Source organism: Haliaeetus leucocephalus, unplaced genomic scaffold, assembly GCF_000737465.1.
Source record: "Haliaeetus leucocephalus isolate CR32 unplaced genomic scaffold, Haliaeetus_leucocephalus-4.0 Scaffold83, whole genome shotgun sequence".
Classification (NCBI taxonomy): Eukaryota; Metazoa; Chordata; class Aves; order Accipitriformes; family Accipitridae; genus Haliaeetus; species Haliaeetus leucocephalus.
Window position 1 is genome coordinate 280,075 of NW_010972519.1, and position 21,474 is coordinate 301,548.

General features: G+C 37.2%; 1 protein-coding gene across 9 annotated transcripts in view; it reads right to left on the reverse strand.

Annotated features, from left to right (window-relative positions):
* The window catches only part of CLASP2 (cytoplasmic linker associated protein 2), a 151,135-nt gene that overhangs the window by 67,447 nt on the left and 62,214 nt on the right, over positions 1–21,474 (reverse strand). For all 9 annotated transcript variants that reach the window (XM_010582318.1, XM_010582312.1, XM_010582335.1 and 6 more), the window contains exons 9-11: positions 6,906–6,985; positions 1,587–1,679; positions 800–945 (exon numbers count right to left, since the gene is read on the reverse strand). In XM_010582318.1, the coding sequence (XP_010580620.1) occupies positions 800–945; positions 1,587–1,679; positions 6,906–6,985 (319 nt within the window). The remainder of the gene's footprint in view (positions 1–799; positions 946–1,586; positions 1,680–6,905; positions 6,986–21,474) is intronic.

Consider the following 21,474-nt stretch of genomic DNA (forward strand, 5'->3'; position numbering starts at 1 on the left):
ATTTACACAGTACTTGTACACTACTCCTGACTTCACATTAGGAAAGGTTAGCATTATTTTCTCAAAGCCTTGATTTCCCTGGCAAGAACAGTTGTATGCTCCAACAGGTCCTATGGTCTGTTCAATCAGGAGACCAAAATAGCAAGGGTGAACTCTGGGGCATATCTGTTACAGATGGCCGCTGAAAATCAGTGGGTACATTAATGTCTTTCCAGATGAAAAAAAAGCCATGGAAAACATGGAAGGTGGAAAGACTACTCTGGTGTAAAAATAAGGCTTTTTCCTGCTGCCCTTGAATTTAATGAGTCCCCAGATGGTAAGGGTGAATATCTTATTTCTGTTCAGCCACAGCTTCTAAAATTATCATGGACATGAAAGGTATTATCTCACCAAAATGTACAATGTTCAAACCACTACAGGGCAGCTCATTTTGTTATTACAAGCAGTCACAGTAAAGTGCTGTGCCATTCACTCAACCATAACTGCTCCTAAGATGAGCCCCCAGTACTACAGTATTACTTACAGTCATTTATATTAACTTGCACTAAGTACTCGGTGTAATGATGGTAACTTGTTCTTCACATACCATCGTTACAGGATTATCAACTATGTATATCACCTAAAAAAATAAATTCCTTTAAATGTTTCTTTGGCTTCAGATGCTGACTTGACTCTTTATCAGTCATAATGTACAGCAGCCCAACAAGATAAACTTTTCTGCAACACTGATAAAGCACCTTTAAGTCAAATTCATACTAAAATCTACCAATGTACACAAACACACATGAACTGTACTTACGCTACAGTAATGCATGCTTCTCTAACCACCTGGGATCTGAGATCCTTGGCCGACAGCTTGAAAGCACCATCCAACAACCGTAAATGCTGAAAAAATCCATCATACTGTGCAGCTCCAGCAACAAGCAACGACCGAACTTTCTTCAGCTAAAAAATTTAAGGCATTTAGTTCAGGACACTACCAATATGCATTTCAAACTAAAAAAGTAACAACTTCATTGCAAAAATGTACACAGGCACGTCTTTAAAGCAAAGCATCATTTTGAAATATATGGCAGTAATTTAAACAACTGTAAAAAAAAAATCTATTAAATTCTAGAGCTAAAAAGTCTCAGATCCCAGTCTCCAAATATATGAATACATAATTCTGTTCACATACCTGTTTCCAAACACTAAGATGCCATAAACCTGATAAAAAAATTTAAGTGCTACGTACACACAAAGACTTTAATCCTGCAAATGAAACTTATTATAGCTGCACACAAGAGGTACTAATGCTAGCAGTTTACCTGCAGAATATATAATTTTGCATAAATGCCCACTGAAACATACATGATGGGTTTTAGAAAAGCTTCCACTTCAACGTCAGCAAAAATGTATTTCAGCCTTCTTAAAATACTTGCTCAAACTTATCTTGTATACAGATATTCAAGGTTTAAAAATTAAAATGAAAATTTATTTGATTATCTGGAGTGTAATTACTTCAACAAAAAACATTTTCAAATATCTAGCTGCCTGTGCTTTATGAAATACACCCACCCAAACCTGAAACCAGATAAAAAGTTTACCGCATTAGTTCGTTGATCCCAATCATGTTTGTCATCTGAGAGAATTTCCCTGATTTTATTCAACGTTTCTTCAAGTTCTCGACTAGAATAGATCTGAAGTATTAAAAAAATTAGAAAATTTATATTGTTAATATCCCAGGTAACCTGATGAAGGAAAATAGCTTGAAAAGACTGCAAATACACTTATAATTCTGAAAATCTTGCCCTAAAAGTTCCACAGAACTGTATGTATAAAACAGGCATTTTAAGGCAAAGCTTTGAGGATATCACTGAGCAGTGAATATTCATTAAAAGAAAAGCTGAAGAATCAACATTTTCCTCAAGATTTCACCTTCCACCTTTGTGATGAGCTAATCATATCCAGAATGTCATTAATTCCATTAAAAAAAAAAAAAAAAAGGTAATTCAGTACAAGCAGAGGGGTTTAGATAACCTGCTGCAATATTATTGCAATTCAATTTCATTTTCATACTCACTACTAGAATGAAACTCAACCAACAGATTTTAACCTGATGCAACTCTTTTGGGACAGGGACTGTCTTCCGCATTACAAGAGTGCATGGCTCTGTGAGGACCTAAGTGGGCTGCTAGTCAACACTAAAATAAAAATTTGTCTGAAAAAATAAATTAAAAACTTCCATAACTTCCGTATGTATTACTGCTCCAAGCCCACTATTTATTAACTTATGCAGTCTGTAAAAAATGTAAGGGGCAGCCTCCAATAGGAGTTCTCTTCTCACTACACAGTAACTCAAGCAAAATTGAAGCCTGACCAATCTAACCATGCATCAGTCACTATTTGGTAATACATTAATGAATGCATTTATTGATAACTGCACACATACAACAAAGGATTTCTAAAGAAGAAAATAAAAAAACGAGTCATGAAAATGTATTATTAACGTCAGAAATAAACTGACCTCCCTTCTATTCTCCTGGACATAAGCCACAGGATGCTCTTTTCTGCTTCCACTGCATATGCAAAATTTAAAGGGTTTTTTCCCCTAGATTGAGAACAAGTTGAAGAGCATATGAAGCAAATCACCAACCAGAAACTTGATCTGGCCAGAGTTTTTTCAGAAACTTTTTTTCAGCTAAAGATTTCCAATTTTTTGGATCAAAAGTTGTTTACATAAACATATCAGGCAAAACTCAGTTGTCCATACAGAGGCATCTGGTGCCATCTGCCCACATCCAAGATATCCACATGGGGCTGGCAGATTTGATTCAGGACTTCAAGGAAAGTCATACCCTTCTAGAGTGAAAGCTGGAGGCTAGCGTGATAACTTACATAGCACCTAAATAGTAGTGCCTGATGCTCCCTCATTATTTATTTAAGGCCAAGACATAATCTTTGTATGTGCAAGAGCACAGAGCATGTAGAGGAAATAAGGACCAGTGGTTAGGACACCTTGCTTTGCATGAATTGCTAAAGAGCTTTGACACTGGTCTCTTGAACACAGATCTGCATGTATATATGCATCTTTTATTTTATTGTAAAAAGATTCAGGAACATCTTTCTTCTGATCTACAGTTAAGCTGAATGTGTATTTTCTAGAAAATATCTTATTTTCCTGGGCAACTTGAAATTACTATAAGACTTATTCCAAATACAGTCTAGTTTTCCAATTTCCTTAGCATATCAAATGAATTTCACTTATAATAGATACGGGACCTTGACTCTATTGACATCTACTTTTATTCCAATGCTTTAACAGAACATGGTTATGGAGGCCTCTAGATTTCATGCTGGAATATTGAGGAGGTGGAAGACATCCATGCTCTAAAACACCTGCATATCTGGTTTGTAGAAATCGCTTCAGAAAGACACAAGTTAGTACACCTAGGCCAGCTTCACTATCATGTGGAGAACAACTTCCGAATATGCTTTACCAATAAAATTTAAATTATTACCACACAGTTGTGTAAGCTTTTCCAGGGTACATTGTGGAAGCTGCTTTGCAGTTCTATACAGGGGACACAACTGTATCCATAAAAAACAAAAAGCTATTCCTCATGATTACTGTTTTCTTCTTCATTAGAAATCAATAAACATCTAATGCATAACTTACTTAAAAAGAGTAAATGATTTAATGAAAACAGTGGGTCCAAGTGTAACAGACTTTCTACTCCACTGCCTGCAAAATCGAACATGAGTTTTGTATCACCATTATATATACTTGGAGCATATGGTACTTGTTACACAACACTAATTTACTCTAACAGTAATTCTATAGGTATCGTTCTATTAAGAATAAATATTACGTGTGTCTCGGTAAGCGTTTTTACCAAATTAAATTTCCATTATCAAAGAAAATTCTTATTTTCCTTTTATGAGTGGGAGTAGTCACTAGTTAACTAAAGATGCAATGTTCTATTATGGTGACCCTAATGCCATCAGAATTCGTGACACAATTCATCCTCCTCAGTCTCCCCCTTTTACCATCATCCATCTTTCCTACGTCTCCTTTCCAATTCAGGGCTTTAACTTGCAAAAAGCTAACCCTACAAGAGGAAAGGCAAAAATCTCTCTGCCAACTCAGCAGCCTATGCCAGCTTATCACAAAGAAGTGAAGCGTACCACCAAGGGAAGCAGCCTGTCTGTTATCAGAGACCATGTGCTATAGTTACCGCCACAGGATTAAAACATGCTAGGCAACAGACAAACACAGAAGCAACATGTACGATGGGTTTATGCCTACCCTACTTGCATGCCTAGGCAAAGAATTTAATTTTTTCTTTAATTACCTGGCACAAACAGAATTAGACCCACACAATTTCTGCTATTCAAATTGGCATTGTAATGAGGAATTTAATGAATGGCATAATTTTATCTTGTCATGAGATTAAAACTGTAATTCCACTGAAAAATCCCAAATTGTCAAGGTTGTCCATACCTACATTAGTTTCAGAGGAATAAAAGGTAATATTTTAATAATTTCTTTTCTCCCTGCCCTTAATTATGCTTTTAGAAGGCCAAGATGAAATTCCTTGTTCAGTCAATGACACAAGACATTTTTTTGTTCAGAAGTTCCCACATATGACTTTTATGAAAACAACTAGATTTGTTTCAAAACTAATTTTAGCTACTAATGGGAGTTATTCCTAATAACCTCAACAGAGAATTTTCTTCAGTTTAAGCAAAGGCAAATAAACAAAGTTGTAAAAACATTACGGTTGACATCTTAACTATGAAGGCACAATCCTCTCACCACAGTACTTATCTTTTCGGCACACAGATCCCATCAGACTACATCTCAAAATCACTCATCTTCTTCATAAACTGCTGTTACCTATTAGACAGCAACCACCACCACCCCCCATTAAGGGTAAGTGCAACATCAAAAACAGAAAAATTAAAAGCTCAAACATAAATAAGAGTAATAACTGTACAGATGGAAAGTATTTCCAATATGGGGATTTCAAACTAGGTATGAGTAAACAATAGGATATTCCTAAAAAACTAGTGATGACCAGTCATTGGAACAGGTTACTGCAAAACCATATCTACCATGGGAGGCTTTTAAGAATGAGTTAAACATACACACACTGTAAGTAACCTCAATTTACTTGATTAATCCAGATGCACTTAATCTTGATTCACAACTGGATCTGTTTTTCCATAATATAGTTCCCTTCCTTACTTTCAATGAAGCCACTACTGAAACCCACAAATGTAATATAAAGACACAGGAATGGGCCCAATAATGTACACACAACTCCCTCCCTCCATTCTAACAAGTTTCCTTTCCTTTTAGAGTAACTTGGCAAATTACAGGTCATAAACATTCTTTCTCCACAGGGTCTAGTATAGAAACTTCTCCCTTCCTTAGTAATTAACATGGTCTCAGACCGTGGGATCTACCCTTCTTTTTGGAAAGATCAGAGATTGTCCACAACCAGAAGCATGAAATTGGACAGCAGGAAGTCATTATTCCTACAGATACTAAAGAAACAACTTTTTTTTTCTGACCCCCCTGGTCAGCAGGTCTTTCTTACATTCTCATCCATGAAACAAATAGGTTATTTTGAGGTCAGTTACACATTTCTCCCCTGCCTCCTCACCTCAACTCGGGTAAGATTAGTAAAGATAAGTGTGTCTTTCTCTTCCATCTCTAGTAGTTTAGGAATGACCTACCTTCCTAGGTCATCCAGCAGTCAGACAGAAAATCACATGTGCTGGTCAATGACATAGAGTTACCCACTTTTGTACTTGCAATGTTATTAACCAACTTGAGTGATTTGAGAACTCTGCTTGGGACTGTAAATACTAAGGCATTTGAACTACAAGCAGCGCATTTTCTGTTCTGTGGAATATGGCCCTGTTCAACATAATGGGGATAAATGATATTAAGAGCTCCATGTTTTTGCCCTCCAAAGAATTCTTAACACAGTTTGCAGAGGCAAAGAAACATAAAGCTTTTTAAGCATAAGACAAAGATTTCCTTGATGTGACAGGGATCATGGACATAGAGCGTTCCTTCATAAAAGCAGACAGTATTTCTGCCTGCAGAATGATATCTAACAAATAACTATGCTATCATCTTGGGAAATAAAAATAGAACAAAAGTACACATCAAGAAAAGGGAGTCATACAAATTCCTTCTGGTGCTTGGGAACTATGGCTTACTGAGTTTTTGCTTGCCTTCCGCACCTCAGCTGCTCAATGAAAACTTACTCAAAATAGGTCAAGAGAGATACAAGCATGTTACATGACTCAACTGTATGAAAAGTACCAAATATGTGCAATTCCCACACTTAAAGAACACAAATTAAAATCTGCTCTTTCAACTAAGAACTCAGAATGCACCAGATTCATTAGTATTCAAATAAGTCACTGGATTTAATTTTTTTAAGTGTTGCTAGAGCTAAGGACATGTATGCCATACGTGGATCATTACAATTCAGGCATGTTTGAAAATACAATTCTTGCTTTTTAAATTATTTGCCTATACTATTATTACTTGATTATCCCTTGAAAATGCAGCCCTAAATTTTCCAAATGTTATGTAAATCTTTTTCTTATTAAAACATACAACTATTTTCGGTAGCTCCCTGGAAAAGATGAAGAAAAGCAATAATGGATTTTAGCTTAAACACAATGTGATAATAATTAGTAGGACAGTAAAGCAAAGGTGGGCTTTTTGATACCTAACTGGAAAAAGTAAAGACCTTTCCATGGAGACTGTAAATCCAGAATGAAGGAACGACACTTGCTTACAAGACTGTAGAATTACAGAAATTTTCAAAGTAGGCTAACCCATAGTATTGCAAGTAGCATATTGTTGAAAACAAACATGAGTACACACAGCATCTTACCTGTACAGTAGGAACATCTGTAAATGCCTTAATAAAATCATCTTCATCCACAGCTCCAGCTCCTCCTTCTTTAGAGGAACCTAAATAAATGTAAAATACTGTTAAACAGCATGTAATGTACATCAAGGTTTTCAAACTGACATAAGCATCTTTCACAATACCTGTTTTCCAACATTTAATGTAACTTACAAAAATCCTGAACATTCATCACATGTATAATCACAAGACCTTGAACTCTGATATCACCATGAATAAGAAAAAAGTTTAACTTTTTTTCCCAAAAATGAGCAATTCTGAGCAGTTTCCAATTTAACAAAGTTAATGGTTTCATTTTATTATTTTTATTTTTGTGTTTAATTGAAAACATGTTTCATATGTAGTAGCTGTTTGCATAGAATTCTGAGACCTGTGTCCCGATAATACAAACGTTCTCAAATAAAGCTTAGAATTTCAAATTATTTACCAAATGGATGAATTTTCACCTTAACACATATGCCACAAGCAATCAGCCCTGGAAGTTTGGGGGGTTTTTTGTTTGGGTTTTTTTTTTTGAAATCTTGCATAGTAGCCCTACATGACTCATTTACCTTGTGCTTCCCAGTATTCTCATGAGTGGCTGAGAAGTGTGAAGCACATTTCTCGGTCTCAAAGCTCCAGGCACTTCAGCGAAGAAAGCAAGGACACAGTGAAGGGAATTTGCATTGGAGCAAAACCTGAACTCCACTGATCAGTGGCCTCCTTCTCAGAACGCTCATCCCCATCGGTGTTCCCCACAGTGGGGGTTCAGGATTATATCACCTGGAAGAAGCTCCCAAGAACCTTCCAGACTCATTACTAAAAAACTATCACACCAAAATGTTTTCTCTCCAAAAGCTTCCATGACAGCCATGCAAGTAGTAAGACACAGTAGTACTTCTGTGCAAGGTAAATGATGGGAACTGTTCTCACATGACAGGCAAAAATGCCCCAAATCAAAGGATCAGGGAAGAATACTAACAGGTAACCTGCTGGTTTCACACTGGCATATGGTTGCCAAGTTTCATTAAAATCTTGGATAGAAACTAAGGCAACTCTAAAAAAGAAAATACTTTTAAAACAGTATCTAGATTTGACTTTCTCACAAATACTAGTGTTACGAAGAAAGCCCTTTCTTTAAAGAAATGAACTCAAGTTTGCTATCAAAGAACATCATCAGATCGAGGCTGCGCTACAAACCAAAACCCAAGTACAAGGTGAAGCTTGGCAGAATCCTTAAGTATCTCCAATAATCAAACCAGGCAGATAATATGACAAGACAGGTTAACTGCATGGAGATAATCAGTCCAGTAGAACATTTCTTTCTTGAGAGGGGGAAAAAAAAAAAAAAAAAAAATCTCTCACAGCGAATGAGCACTCAGGAACAAGGATCTTGTATCAAGTCTTTCAGAGTGATGCCAACAGGATAGATGGAAGAATATCCTCCCTAACTTGCAGAGCACAGCTGAAATGGAGGCATCAGGCAGAGAAGACATATATTTTACTAACTACAGAACAAATAAAAACCATAAGGAAAAAGCAGTTAAGGCTGAGTGGTCAACTAGAACAAAAAGCTAGGGCTTCTTGACAAGTCAAACTCTAGGTGGCTGAACTCTTAAACATTTCATGGTTTACAGTGCCTGATCTCCTATTTATAGTGCAGGGAATTATGTCTGCTGTGTTTGTATACTTGTGCAGTCTGGAAACATGAGGGTCCACTACTACTACAAATTTGATGGCAAACTTATTAGAACTCAACACCTCTATGCAGAAGAAGATCTCTCGCATGCCTTTGTGGCTGCTTAGCGTAACAACACTGAAGTGAGATCTAGCAAAATTTGGACATGGTGCCTGCAGTATGATATAGGAACATCTAACAGATTTTGACAGCCTTAGCTCAAGAATGTTGTAAAGAGATGTTGTACATAACACACTTCTACATGTGTCTCTCCAACACCATCTGTCATAATTGCCATTAGCAGCCAGAAGGGAAAGAAGAAATTATAAACACCTATTTCTTCTACCTCCAGACAGTAGAGGGAACAAGTCTTTACACAAAGTGAAAGAGTACCTGCCTGGCTAAGAGGAAGAGGGAAAGATCCTGTATACAACCAGAACACACCCTTCTGCCACACAAACTTGTACAGCTGCTAAAAGGGAAGATGCCCTGCTCAGAGCAGAATTTTGTGTGGAGAGAAGCCTTGAAAAGAAATAATTTGGCACAGGGGCATCTAGTTTAACTAGATGGAACAACCAACCACCTGGATGCTCAATTCATAACCTCATTTGTCCCTTCCAAAATACTCCAACATTTAAGAAGCTCTCATAGTACAAAAATAATCACAGTGAATATGTAGTACGTACTCAGGAAAAGTAAATGGAAAATAAAGCTTAAGTAGCCAAAAGGTTACCGGAAAACCTAATTTTTAAAGGTTAAAATGTAGTTTTCATATGGTCAAAGAAATTTCTTTTAAAATGTTTAAAATGATATAAACAACAGTTTATAAAAGTTTTCTGTTCTTATCAAAATTGTTTTAGTTAAAACTAATTCATTGTTAGTCACAACACAGTAAACCTCTACGAAGCTCATACCACATGTTTCTTTGCAACCTGATAAAATATTAAGACTACAGTGATCCTATGACACTAGAGGCAAAAACTCTCTGCAATTAACAGTTTATACAAGTCCTCTATTATTATTCAGTTACATAAATACCCAAATGCCACAGTTAAAGCAGGTAAAAAAGTACTTTGCATTCCCATCCATTACCTACTAATTTTCTGCCACGGGAATAAATTTACAGAAATCAAATATTAAAAATTAACACATACAGGCCACAAACTTAAAAACATAAAAAGTGCTGGGATTTCAATATTCTTTGTGCACTCCTGTACACTATAAAGTAGATATTAAAAGTGAATGAAGTTGCCTTTGCTAAATAAGTAGATGTTGTTGCCTTTGGTCTGCCTTAAAATATCCCGCTTAAAATTAGAAAATTGCATGGACTACTTAACAAATTTTCTAGCACCTTAACATCATTCCGCAAGAGAACAACCTTTACCTAAGGAATAACAATTTCTGACTTTAAAGAGAGAAAGAGGGACTGACTACTGTTTAAAAGCCATTTGACATAGCCCAAGGACATGGCATTCCCCACCTTCCCCAGTCTCAACAACTAGTTCACTTCTACAGACCACTTTTCTTTTAAAATTAATATTTCCAGATAACTGTTTGATTGCCTCTTTGCCTGGTAATAGAAAAGGTTATGTGGTTTTTGGCAGATGACACTTCAAAAAAAGTTGTCTCTAAAAGCACATTCACTAATATTTCACTAATCTTTCTCCTTCTCTACTGCATGATCACATATGTATACCAAAATAAACTGAAGTAAGTCTTCTCTCTCTATTGTATACAAGTCAAAGTCTATACTGCAAAAAGAGGAAAATATTGTTCCACCTTTCCCTTTTCCCAATCTCTTGGTAGGTATGTTTACCTCAGTCATTGTTTCTGTAGAGACTAAGCAAAAAACAACAGAACTCAACCCGTTGTTTCCCAATTCTGGAGAAAGTCTTTTACTATGCTAACAATAGTCACAGACATGTAGATGCCTTCAAAGAACTTCTCATGCTTTTATAAGGCTTGACTCTCCTCCTCAAAAGCAAGCGCAGAGCTTTACAAAGTTCTCATTTCAGACAGTACTGCCTTCAGACTCAAAACTGACATCTGACAGAGCATGCATATTTTGATAAGCTGTTTTGTTGTTGTTGCTTACCTTCTCAGACCAAGATGCGATTACAAATTTCTTAATCTCTCTCAAGTGTTAACGCCTTCCACTGAATAATGCATTTTCTTATCTTTACCCACAGAACATGAACTTTTAAGTGCCTAGCAGATAACTAAAATCCAAAGCCTCATCACCTGGCTTTTTCTTAAATGAGTGCAATTTACATTACCCTGCCTTTTGGCTCAGCCCACTGAATCCAGCTGGGCCTCCCTCAGCTGAGACCCAGAAGACAAACACATCTGAAGGAGAGGGAGAAATGTCTTGTGTGGATTTTTATCTACATTATTTGTTAGTTTTCATTCATAATCTTTATTTATTCTTATCCTTCAAGCACCCTGGTTAGACAGACTCACAGAGAGACCTGGAAGACTAAGTTCCACTTCAGGAAGCTGGTGAGCATCTACTGAACATAAATAAACTTGCTATGGAAATAAATTACAGCAGCTTAAGCACCTGTAAGTTTTAAAGGGTCTTTGGTTTTTTTTTTAACTTAAGTTTGATGTGTCTGGGGATGGAAGCAAAGGAAACAAACCCCTCATTTCCTGCAGACTACTAAGAGAGATGACATCTTCATAAGTTAAATTTAAGGATTTCAAACATTTTGTGAGGCGTTAGGAATCTTTTTTTGAAGAAAGTTTTTTCCAATCACAAGTCTTTGAGTTCAACATTGTGAATAGCTCAACACCAGAAAGGGTACTGGATGCAAGTGAAGAAATTACCCAGTCTTTCACAGAATCAGTTTTCTCACCCAGGAATCAATTCCTGTGGTTGAGTTCTTCCCCTCTTCCAACTGAGGCATTTCAAATCTTTCCATCATATCACAATGACTTTGGACTGCTCACTTGCTCTACCACCTTGGTGCTCCCCCCACTAGTATCTACAAAGCTGTACATTGTGGGATGACAAAACAACAGGAAAACACTATATGGGAGAAGAAGGATGTTGTAAGGATCATACCAGACTGGTATTTTTGTTTTGAAACAAAGAACGGTTTAATCAAAGCATACAAGCACTCATCTAAAAAACCCAACAATTGCTCAATTTGTATTTGGTAGCATGTCTTTACTAGTCTGATTCACTTTTTTCTACTTCTGTGGGTCTTTTGACAAAAAATTTCAAACAAAAATTTCCCTGTGAAAAAAGGGAATTTCAAAACCAGTACAGAAACTTAGGAGTAACACAAACTCTAAAACTTTTGTTTCCCTTTTTGTTCTTAAATGCTTTTCTCAAAATACTTCCCTAAAAAATTCATAACTATTTTCTAATACAAATATGCATCACAAATTAAACATTAGTAAGTTTTGAAAAGGGTAGTTACAGAATGTTTTTTATGCCTCAGAAATCTCTAACTGCATGCAATAACAGTATCTTACTGAGCAAAACATCTAAAGCAAAATGATGTGGATTACAATTTTTTTCTGAAAGAAACAAAAACCCCCAAAACCTAGAGCTACACTTATATCTTAACTAATTCAAAAGCTTCACTTCTCTATCAGAGACTGAAGTAGAAGATGCAGATCGTTCTGGATTAAGGAAAAAGAAAAAAATTAAAACGTACTGTTACCCTTTTGGTTTTGTAGGATAATAAACAATAAGCTACAAATCAGGAACTGACAGCAGCTTCAGCTCAGCATAGGATAAGTGGACAGGATAAGCTCAAGTACTTACTCAGCTTTTCGTATAATAGGTTAACCAGCAACTCCCACTCACTCCTGCTGACCTCCCTCATTCTAGCACTAGTACAGCCGAATAGTAAATCACAACGAGGAGCGTCTAAGCTGAGAATAAAGTAAACTGGCCAAGAACAATAGTTTCAATGAATAAGTTCTCTGATCTGCTTCACTGTGGAGCCATATAAACACCATGCTAGCACAATATCCAATGGATGACTCAGGATACAAATGAGTTAGTGGAGATAGGGAAGGAAATGAGTCCAGGCAGCTTAAACAGTACAGCTGCTGAAAGCCTAAGTATAGATTGAAGTGAGCAGAGCAATACTCAAACAAAATGAACTCAAGGAAGGACAAGTGCAAAGGCAACCTAGCAGAACAGACAGCATACCTCACTAAACACAAAGGGGGGCGGGGGGGGGCAGAAATCTAAAGACAGTGCTGATACCAAAAAAAAAAGCACAAATGCACCTGCACAATCTACAAATAAATTAACAGATTACAGGAACCAATTTTTGGAATTCCTATCAACGACAAAGAGACAAAACCTAATTGTTTGTGAACAGAGTTCTTTAGCATGGTGCTTGCAATGGACAGAGACGGTGCTCAATAACCAACTTCTGTTCCCAGTCCTAGTGGACAGATGTTGCAAAGGTCATATTTAATTCTCTCTTTGAATATACATTCTGCTGTTTGTTAAGTCTCTGAAACTGGGATTTTTCCTGAATCTTCTGTAGCTCTCAGTCTTTGCAAAATCTAATTTATCCTTGGGTCACCTGTTATTACTATTTCATAAAACTGACAACTTACTTTTAAAATGGTATCTGTCAGGGCATGGGGGAAGACGTTACCAGTGCTTCATGATCTGAATTACCACCTCTGAGATGGCAAGAGTGAATTTTAAAGACAATGATTCTGATAAAGCCTTCTGTACAGACTGACTCTGAATACCTCAATAACGAATCTCTTTATCTTTCCAGGTATCATAAGATTACTGCTACAGTTAATAAAACTCTCCAGAATAACATCTTTTCATATGTACTTTTCACAATCCTGCTTCTGTAAGACATGAACAAAATGTTGGGAAAAGCAGCTGAAGATTGAGAATCTCTGAAAATTCCCTTCATGTTTTAAATTACTGGGTCATCTAAAGCAACTTGATATACTGTATACACACACCTTGACATATTAACAGAACACAGAAAACATCAGTGGTCTCACCTTAATTCTATCAATGTTCTAATTGTTCTTATTTCCATGTTTGAAAGACTGATCTTTGGATTTTAATCGAAAAACTTGAACAAAAACCTCCCATAAGACAAGCAAAGAACTGTTCTTCAGTGTCAAATACCTGGATAAAGCACAAAGGTGTTCCTTCATCAGGTGACTAAGAGTCACTTCATATAGAAGCCTTCAGGTTGCCTGCTTAAGTTAGGAAAACATTTGAGAGCAACAAAGAAGTAGCACTTGTTCAAGTAAAAAACACTTTGATCAACATTAGACAAGGTGGGTTTTTGTAAATAAGGCAAATTTACTTTTAGATAGTTAAACTGGTAAATCCTCTAGGATGCATATAATTAGACTAATTTAAAGAAAATTATGTTAGTGTAGTAACTTGTACCAAGTTCTACTCACAGCATAAATTGTACCAGCCAATGCAAAATTGTTCTGGTGTAACTGTCAGCGTCATTTACGGGCTTAGGTATACAAGTTAAGAAACAGACCATGTGCTAACTGCCACAGCTCTGCCAACAAAGCTTAGGGGAAGACCAAACCATGAAAAGCTGTAGTGATCATAGTTTCGACAAAAATTTTCATCAAGAGAATTCCAGCTGCCTTGTGTCTGTTTTCTGCGAAAAAAAACAATTGCATCTGGAAACAAGTAACTCCCCATCCTCAAAAACCTCTCTGTTATTATAAACTTGTCTATATTCCTAGTGCTTTTGCAAGTATACACCTTGCCTGCCAGAGAAATGTCACAAATAAAACTTAGGAAACCATTCGGAGATTACCTTATTGGGTTGCTCAGCATATCTGTCTGATGGTAGTAATTACCTGCATATGTCAGGGGGGGAGGAGCAGCAGAAGGAACATGTACCAGTCTCTTAAGCCACTGCAGTTCATGATTTATTAACTTAAGCTAAAATGCCTTTGACTTAAGCTGAACTGCCTTTGACAAAGACACTGGGCAGACAATTAGCATCAGTAAAGCTATTCAGTTGTTCCAAGTCGTCACTGGAGTTTTTCTAAAATAAGTTTCAGAAATAAAATATATTTTTAAATCATCAGATACAACAATAAACCCAAATAAGCCTTTTTTTTTTTTTGGCAGAACCTTAATTGACAAAGCCTTCATGTTTTAAACGAGCTTAGAAGACAATTCAAGTTATAACCAAGTGACTTAGCAGAGTAGAAAGGCCTTTGCTAGAAAACCCACCTTAAGGAAACAGATAGATGAATTCTGTCATGTTCAGCCCCAGTGACTGACATTCATTTTGAACAGACTTGTCCACCTCAGCCCCTCCAATGCCAGAAGTCATTGTCCCTGAGGCACCCAGAATCATTCGAGCTGAAACAGCTGCACAAACTGAACAAAATAGCAAAATACCTTCATAATACCTTCTATTCCTGACTATCTGCCTATGTTAGAAGCTTGGCAGACATAGTTAGAGAACTTCCCTGGAGATCCCACCTGCTTCATTAAAACATTCCTCCTACATGCCAGAGACATTGCACATGAACAGAAGTTTCCACCCAGCAAGCGAGTGTGCTGCTCTGAGGACTGAGATGCTAAGCAGATCTCTCCATACAATTACTCACCCCAGGAAAGAACAGGTGCAGGAGGGACAAGAAGGAATTAGGAGTGAGCTATGCTTACAAGGAGGAAGGTGGTGCAAGGTGTTCAACTACTAGGATGGCACATCTCAATCCTTGAGGGTGCCACATTAGTCAGGAGCAAATAAATACAGGACCCGTGTACTAAGAGGAAGCACAAAATATTCTTAAGTGGATGGAAGAGACTGAAGATCACTGCACCAGCATGCATACCTTCATTCCTTTGGAACTGTGTATTGAACATTAAATTCTCTGAGAAATTTAGTCAGTAGTATTTGAAGCTGATTCCCAATACTGCATACAGTTTCAAAAACTTTAGCCTCAATTCCTATGTAGCACAGTTTCACAGGTATAAAAGATTAATAATACTACCTCTTATTTTCACAGGCATGCTAGGAGATCACTTCAATTCATAAGCATTTGTGAAGCACACAGAAAGTATGACAACTATACAACAAAGAAATTAATAGTGTTTTTACTTAGTATGAAGTTTGGTCAGCATACATTAGATAAGATGAAACCCTGGGTGTGGAGAAAAACAAGCAGTTCCATGAGCAGCAAGAATACAGATACCTGATTTCTTTTAGGCTTATCTCACCATTGATTAATGTCTGTTTCTACTCAACTGGAAGCTCATACAGTCATCTTTCAACTTGTGCACAATGTTCATGCTCACACAGTAATCTTTCAAAGCACTCATGTATTTCTTTTCTCTATTGGCACTCATTTTTCAAAAATACTTAACATACATTTGAGACAGTGGCCCATTTTGTCCAGTTTCAACAGGTGAGTTTTAAACTTATGCTAATTTTATGCACGTAACAGCATTAGTCTTCAGTCTTTAATACAGCTTTCTAATAACCTAATATTTACATTTTACTTTAATTTGTTCCTAGTTTTACACCTGAATAGGGAAAATTGCACTAATTATTTTACATTACAGAAATTACGGAGAAGAACCAGGAACATCTATAATTTGTGTTGCAAAGCTGGTTTGGGATACCGTGATTTTTTGGAGTTGTTGTGGTGTAATAGTTTCAGAAAAACTATGCATTCTTTTCTGAAACAATTTAAACAGATACTGTATTAAGAACAATTAGAACTAACATTGCCTGTCATTGCAAATTACACATTTATAGTTTTTACATGTTTTAGACACATTTTTATCTTTTACTTCTAAAAGTTCAATAGTGCAAAACAGAAGGTCAAAGTGATTTGATTTTAATATACTGTTTTTCTCTTATATTTTTGAGAACATTTCATTTATTTGTTGCAAGTAATACCTCCACCATTGGTGAAAATTCTTTACTCAAATTATAAAAATAATTTGCATATCATGCTTCTACTTTCCCTGCTTCTCTATCTGAGAGCATATACTATTGTCCAAAGAAATTAAACAGATATTTTTAAACACACTTTTCCCTCCCCCCAGCCCTATAAAGAGGATTCACACCTGCTACTTTGCAAAGCAGCAATGCAGGAATGTTTTGGAATGGTTGTCTTTGCTTACTCTGTAACACAGCCACAGTTTGCAAGGACTCAAAGTGGCAGGGTCAGCTGATTTCAGCCCAGCTTCCTCCTCCCTCCTTCCTCTTTTTCCCTCTGGATTCACCCATATCAAAGTATAAACAAATTGCTTTCCCTTCTTACTGCTTGAAAAAAATCAGTATTCAATGTTAGCAAACTAAACAAAAGGCGGGTTGTCTTCCTTATTCTCATCACTGCCTGGTACTACCGTGATTGCTAGTAAGATATTTGGGACTAGAACACAGGGTAGAGATGTCGAAAGAAGGTTACACAATGTGGTGAGCTCTTATCTCCAGACCTCTTAATTTCTGCTCCACTGTTACTCTCTATTTTATTGATTTGTAAGCTGACTTCTAGGCTATGAGCCTTTTGAGAGAAGACTATCAGATACAGTATTGTGCTTATACCAACATAATAAATCCTACAATCTAATTGAAGCTTCTAGACATTAGTGCAAAATAAACTGACGTAGTACGAAGAAGAATAAAGTTCTTCTGCCAACTGTCCTTGGGTGACGCATAGAAAACAGAGAGACTAATGAACAGTAATTATGAATACATAGATATATTCTCTGAAGGTGTATGTATAGGTGTGTGTACATATATATATATATATATACACACAATTTATCATGTTTATTTAGTTTTCATTCAGATTCCTCATTAAGGCTGATTTTCCAATCCACCTGCTGAGGCTAGCTGCAAAGGAGAGTCTCTGTTAGAGGAATGGAAACCCCAGTGACTGGACAAGCATTTTTAATGGCCAAGGAGAACAGACCACTGATCATGTGCAAGGAAACCCTCTCCTGAAGTGCCATTCAGGGGAGTAAACAACAACAACAAAATACAACAACTCTCAGAGAGCCTGGAAAGTTCTAAGTCCTCCTACTTCCCAGAACTCCAGGTTAGGTTAAAATACCAGCAGTTCATGACTGCAGGATTGCAATCCAGCAATTCCATGGGCAAGGATCTCTCAGGATGGAAGTTGATTGACATTCATTGTGGGGACAAGGAAGCAAATAGGCATTCTGTAACAAATCCTCTGATTCAGACTTTGATACCCAAGGCTGATCAGAAGGACAAAAAGGCTCATTTTGGCTAGGATCTTGCAGAAAAATACTTGAATTTCAGAGCAATCTGGAAACCAAAAAGTGAAGCAAGTGCCACAGAATGTCAGGGATGCTTTGCTGACCAAGATTATCTTGGAGCAGTTTTATATCATACAAAGGCCTAATATAGAACAATTAAAAAAAAATAATCCTAGTTTATTTTACCTGACAAATACAGGACTTTGGAAATCACTTAAGGCTAAACAAATAATAGAGGCAAGACTCCTGAACTTATTTTCTGCAGAACTCAAAAAAAACCCCTTGGGCATTGACTACTATGGAGGTCTGGTTTTTTTGTGCAAGTAAACACAGAACTGTCTTCATGAGTCTGAAGACAGTCGACAGAGCAGGCATGAGTTTACCCTGTTTTGAGTCCATTCACTAACAATTTGTATTTACAATTCCACAATTATTGAAGCCCTTTTAACAAAAAAGTTTCTTAACTACAGTATGAAGTTTTAACAAGGTTAACTTAACCTGGCTAAGATTTCAGAAAGCAAGTATCTGTTTTTCAGTACCACATTTATTTTATGCAGAGCCTTCCCATTTAAACTGTTTCCTACTAAAGCCTCTAAACACTTCAAAATGTCTTCTGCTAGGAAATAGAGCCAAGAAAACCACAGCAGTACCATTTTAATACTTCTCAACAAAGACCTGTATTGCTATTATTGGGAAGGAAAAAAAAAAAGCATTAGGATGCTGATAGAACACACTGTAGACAGATAGACAAACTAAACTTAAAATTTCCTATAAAGTTGGGAATATCTTCCTAAAGTTAAGAATATGTTCCTGTAGATTATAGTTCTCACTGCCTTCTTTTGCCAAAACTGTTCACCTGGTTCACCCAAGTTTTCCAGTTACTTGATTTCTACCTAAAAGGAGATGTTTTTAATGTCTCTTCAGCTGTGATCAAACTTTAGGGGGCTTGCTTTTTTTTTTTTTAACTTTAAGAATTAAGACCATTCTAAAACTGAGAGTTATTTCAAATAATGCCAGCATCAAACCTCAAACTGGCAAAGTTGCAGGCTTCACTGAGGACTAGATCCTTTGAACAGTTTAAGAAAAGAAGGCAACACCACAATTTGGGGGGGTGTGTGTGTGCTTTTTGCATGCACACATACTTTTTAATAGAAGAAAAATAAAACCGTACATCCTTGCGGTTTCACTTCATATTCTTCACACTTGGCATCAACAACATTGTTACTCCAAAATATCTTTTTAAACAGCAGTTACAATAATTCTGGCATTTAAATTAACAACATCCCCTTTGCCATTTTGTGACTGGATGATTCATCCTAAAGCAACATCAGTTGTTTCAAAAAGTGTAACAATGTTATTAGTGCTAAGGCTAGCAGGCCAATACACTACAGATTTTAAAAAGCCAACCAATATTAGATAAAATACACCATACAATATCTTCCTACTGAAAACAACTGCAATAAGTAGAAAGTCCACCTTGCTTCAAACTACAACACTAAAGAATAATGTTCCAGCCCTACAGAGATTCTCATAAAACATACAACGGAAAGTTAATACAAACTTTCATCATGCTTGGATTTCATCAGCAAGCTTTTCTTCCAAATGCCACATGGCTCTGTTGAAGTATCACCATTCCTACGTTCAATCCATTTTAAAGACTACTGACTTGAGTTGACATTTTGGGTAAAAGGAAAGAAGCCAGTCTTCTTGCTGAGGTACAAACTGAGGTTTCCTACTAACATCTAGATTACATAAAGCTTCTGAATAGTATACAAGCAAGCAATTTCCTAGAAGACTTGGAACAGGGATCTCACATTTGCAGGAGAACTTGCCAAAGACCTATAAGAGATCTTGAAAAGCGCAGGGACAAGAACATAGCTTGTTTGGCTAACATACTCAGGTCTTTTTTCTACTGTAAATTATGGCATCCATTACAATTGAAAAGCTGCTTGCCGTACTGCCAAGAAAGAGCCCATAAGTATCCTTTTCTGGAAGGACAGAACACACACGGTGCACATTCTCAGTAAGGCCTTAGAGCAAAGGGGTATTTCCAGAGGCTCTGCCGCTTGAATGAAGAGCTGAAAGCAAGCGTGTCAGAAGTAAGTAGATCAGCTGTGTGTTTCCTGGCAAAGGACTAACTCAGGGAAGTGTATTGACCATGGAATAAGAAATAAGCCAAACAAAGCACTGCCCCATTAAGTTGAAGACGCATCACTTCTCATTCATCACAAGCAAGAAGGTCAGCATCTGAACACCTCCAAGCAGTAAAGTCAGATGAGAAACAGCCTGCTGGATTTCCTACTCTCAGGGCAGTACACCACAGAGGCTGCCTGCTCCAATACTTTTCTGGCAAGCTGTCTTCTACAGGCTTAATCACACCTGTCAGCAAATGCACAAGTTCTACAAGCTCTTCCATCGCTACCGCCAACAGGAAAAGATCTTGCACAGTCATTCCCAGCACAAGGAGAGAGAATTCTAGCCCAAGCAGGACATTGCTATTGCTAACATACATACCTGTTTCACCTGCCTTCCTGGACAATCACATAGCATTTCCAGTGCCACCGAAGTGCATTTCCTACATTAAATGCAAAGTGCCCAACACAGTGAAAACATCTCTTTTTGCATATTGGATGGGTCCTTTCACTTGAACAGAGTACCTGGTCAGTAGTGGAATTATCCATTTCTTTTGTAAGAAACATCTCCATGGAGTATATAATGAAAAGACAAGCACACATGTATCTGAGGTATAATTCAGCAGGTATCAGCATAAAAAAAAGCGAGCAGCACGGCTAAGAGGCTCCATTTTCTTAGCCTCAAGACAGGATAGCCCCCACTCCCTTTTGGAACCAGGAAAAAGCTGTACTTTCTTTATTGTCATCTACAGCTGGTGGGAAAAGATGTCTTTCTAAAGCAATATCCTAGGAAAAGGATCTCAGCAATGTAAAAGGCAGTTTAAATGTATGGAACTTGCAGTAATCTCAGCCTATGCTCAACAAGATTTCTACCTGCACTAGCAATTCTGCCCAGTCACAGAGGCCTGAAGAGAAGAAACTGCAGTGAAGGACTGCTTCAGCTGCAGGTCACTGACATGACTCTGGAAATCTTTGTGAAAAGGAAAGAAAAAGCAACCCAGTTAACGGAGCTGCTGCTACTCCTTCGTCCAAGGCTGAACTGCAACTTCTTAATATGTATATACGTATATATGAGAGAGTCAGAGAAAACTTAGGTAAGCAGGACCAACAGGTGGCGGAACCGTGAGGTGAGCAGTTTTGAGCCTGAAATACCTGTAGCCAGTGCTTATGAGGAAAAGGTGAGAAATGATATGCCCACTGATGACAGGCTTGGAATGCAGTGGTAAACAGAAGGATTTGGGACTGCAGGATATGGCAGAGCCTTAATAAGTCAACAAGGGCAGACAATTTCCAGAACCACAGATTTGCTCCATAAAAATGGGAATTTTGAGGCTGGAGAAAAATCTCAGGTGTCCTTCAGGCACCTGCAAAGCAAACCCTACAGAAAGCAGATGGGAAAGAGCATCAAGGTTTGTTTGTAGCCATAAAGATTAACAAAGTCTCAAGATAAGCAGAATAGGATGCCTTAACCGGACTCTTCAGAGACCATGGCTCTCTGTGGAATAAAGCTCTCTAAAC